Source organism: Gossypium hirsutum, chromosome D02 (assembly GCF_007990345.1).
Source record: "Gossypium hirsutum isolate 1008001.06 chromosome D02, Gossypium_hirsutum_v2.1, whole genome shotgun sequence".
NCBI lineage: Eukaryota > Viridiplantae > Streptophyta > Magnoliopsida > Malvales > Malvaceae > Gossypium > Gossypium hirsutum.
In genome coordinates this window covers 43,503,089-43,506,260 of record NC_053438.1, presented here as the reverse complement: position 1 = coordinate 43,506,260, position 3,172 = coordinate 43,503,089, and the positions used below count along the sequence as shown (strand labels likewise).

At 35.9% G+C, this 3,172-nt stretch overlaps 1 protein-coding gene across 1 annotated transcript; it reads left to right on the top strand.

Moving 5' to 3' along the window:
- The first annotated feature begins 1,494 nt into the window (after window positions 1–1,494).
- On the top strand, window positions 1,495–1,872 carry LOC107907643 (uncharacterized). Its single transcript, XM_016834983.1, has one exon. The coding sequence runs from the start codon at window positions 1,495–1,497 to the stop codon at window positions 1,870–1,872; it is 378 nt and encodes a 125-aa protein (XP_016690472.1).
- The last annotated feature ends 1,300 nt before the right edge of the window (window positions 1,873–3,172 follow it).

Below are 3,172 nucleotides of genomic sequence, written 5' to 3'. Positions count from 1 at the left end.
AACATGTTTGGTGTACATGCTTAGGCTTTGGCCAAGTTGTGGTTGGATTATGACATGTTTAACTTACTTATTATGTATTGAAATGGTAAGCTGTGTTTTACATTATACGAACTTACTAAGCATTTATGCTTACCCTATGTTATTTTTTCGCGTTATATAGTGATTCGGAAGCTTGTTCGGGTTGGAAGCTTGTCGGAGTTATATCACACTATCCATCAGCTATATTGCTACTTTTGCATGTTCCTAAGTTTGGTTATAATGGCATGTATAGGTATTTTGATTGTTGAAATAGCCATTTGTTTTGGCTTGGGTTTATGACTTTTTGGGTGATGATATGAAACTTGCTTTGGTATGTAAATATTTGCCTTTAAAGTGGTTGACATCTTGGTTCTTGATGCTTGAAAAATTAAAGATGGAATAGTAGTTTAAAATGAAAATTATAAATTTCTTGTGATATGTTTGAATGTGGTGATTTGGTACATTTGTTATAAATGACATCTATGGCCATTGGTTCTAGTTGTTGAATGGCTCATTTTGTACTATTTGGTGTGGTAGTGATAGGTAAATCAAATGGTATGTGTTTGATGTAAACTTAGTTTGAAGTTAGCGAACATTTTGGCCAATTTGAGTATATGGTTATACATGTTTAGGTGTTGAGATTGAGGTGCCCTTTGGGCATATTGGTTGTATGCAAATGTACCACATTTGAATAGTTTGATTATGCATGGTCTTGTTGCATTTTGATGGCTTGTTTATTTGTGCAAAAGTGATTGTAGGTGTATGCATAAATGGGTGAGAAAAGTGGCTTTGAAATGACCTATTTTTCGTCAACACCGGTAAAGACACAGACGTGTGTCTTAGCCGTGTGTCTGGAGACACAACCATGTGTCCCTTGTAGCTTTCATAGGGTTGCAAGTCAGGCTGTTGTGCAGCTTAGCACACGGCCTGGCACACGGGCGTGTGAGGCCATTTCGAAGGGTACACAGCATGGTACATGGGCGTGTGGCCTGGCCATGTTGCACGGGCACAGACATGAGCTGGGACACAACAGTGTGTCCCTATTTCGAATGTCCATATGGCCTGAGACATGGGTTTTTCCTTTGGCCTTGAGAGTCACACGGTCGTGTGACCCCTGCAGTTCTGAAAATTTTTATTGTTTTCTTAAAAATTCTATTAGTTTCCAATTTAGCCCCAACTTGTTTATAATGTGTTTTTAGGGCCTCGATGACTCGTTTAAGGGACGGTATGCATGTCATAGATTGGTTTAGCTATGATTAATGATATGAATTATAATGTTTAAAATTTTTTTGTTTGCTTTGAAATGAAAACTCTGTTAATGCTCTGTAACCCTATTCCGGGGATGGATGCAGGTTAAGGGTGTTACAATTCAAGACACCATTGGGGATTTCACCTTTCTAGCTAGTGTATGGGAAACCCTTTCATTTGCTCATTGAACTTGAACATAAGACATATTGGGGAATTAAGAAATTGAATATGGATTGGAGTTCTACTGGTACTAATCGCCTATTGGAGTTGAATGAGGTGGAAGAATTCAGATTACAAGCTTATGAGAATGCCAAGCTGTACAAAGAAAAGAGTAAACGATGGCATGACAACAAGATTTTGCCACGGCAATTTGCACCTGGACAACAAGTCTTGTTATTTAATTCCAGGTTTAAATTGTTTCCTGAAAAATTAAAATCTCGTTGGTCTGGTCCATTTGAGATATTGCATGTCTATTCTCATGGAGATGTAGTAGTCAAAGATGACAAGATTGGTTCTACTTTCAAAGTCAATGGCCAACGATTAAAGCATTACTTTGGAGCTCCTATAATTCGTGATAAAAATTCCATCAGTTTTCAAGCTGCTTAATATTTCTTTCCTACATTGTTTTATTCATTTACTTTGTTTTAAATTTCTTTGTTTACTTTCTTCAATTAGTTTACTAAACTGTTATTTTCTTTTGTTCTAGGCACATTATGGCCTAGGTTTGTAGAAATCAGCCCATTTAATAAATTAGTTAATTTTTTATTTAATAATTTGTCTATTATTTTTCTTTTTTCCTGCTAAAATTTTCTTTTTTCTATGTCAAGGCACAATCTCAGGTTAATCTTATCTCTCACATCATTGCTATATTTTCTCTCACATTTTACCTTAATCGATTCACTTCTTTTTCGTTTCATCTTCTTCACCCTTCTCTATTGTTACTCCATAAAACTGTAAAGGTCTCACCATTTTCATTTTCTAGTCATTATTTTCTCTCATTGCTTGCCTAGCAACATCTTCTTCTATCTCTGTGCACCCGAAGACATTCTTTAGTAAAATCACGGAAGAAAACTATACCCAAAACATATCAAAGAGGCTACTTTGCATGGAAAAAGGTTTCCTTTTCCAAGTTGCCCCCTTTATGGGCTACTCTGAAGCGATCTCTTCAGTCATGGAGAAGCATGGGTGGCAAATCTTTTATCTCCACCCGGATGACATTCTCACTAAGATAGTGAATGAATTTTATGCTCATCTCACCTCTTCTAAGAATACTTTTATATATGTGTGTGGTGTCTCGGTGATGTTCGATGAAGACACAATTAATGCATAATATGGGTTATCTGACGACTTTGATGAACATGCCGAAGTTTTCAAGACCGTGAAAACTATGACAGAGCAAGAACATGCGGTTGATCAATTGATTAATGATCTCACAAAGTTAGATATTGATGATGAAGATGAGGTGCCAATCAACTAGCTAAAAAAGAAGCGCTACAAGCGAGCTGTTGGGAAATCAGTTCTAGCTGATGCTAGTGAAGTGGACAGGCAACCGTGTTACAAACGCGCTGCTATAAAATCAACCTAATTAGAGTAACCCAATTCCTTCCAAGCTTTTTTTTTATTTGCAAGTATTTTTTTTCATTTTATACCATATGTTTCATGCATTAATATTTAGTTGTCATGAGATTTTTTCATGTTTAATTGTTCATGCATTGAGGACAATGCATCCTTTAGGTTTGAGGTGTGTTGTGTTGTAAATATAACATGCAATAGATTTATGTTTTAATATTCATTCATTTTTTCTTTCATTTTGCTAGTACATATAGATGGCAAATAACTGTCAGACTATGCTGAGTATATTGTTATCGGTGATGTTCAATGAGGAGAATATCTCTTTGATTAATTT

Excerpts from the sequence above, each read along its gene's own strand:
- LOC107907643 (XM_016834983.1), top strand. The coding sequence starts at position 1,495 with ATGGATTGGAGTTCTACTGGTACTAATCGCCTATTGGAGTTGAATGAG.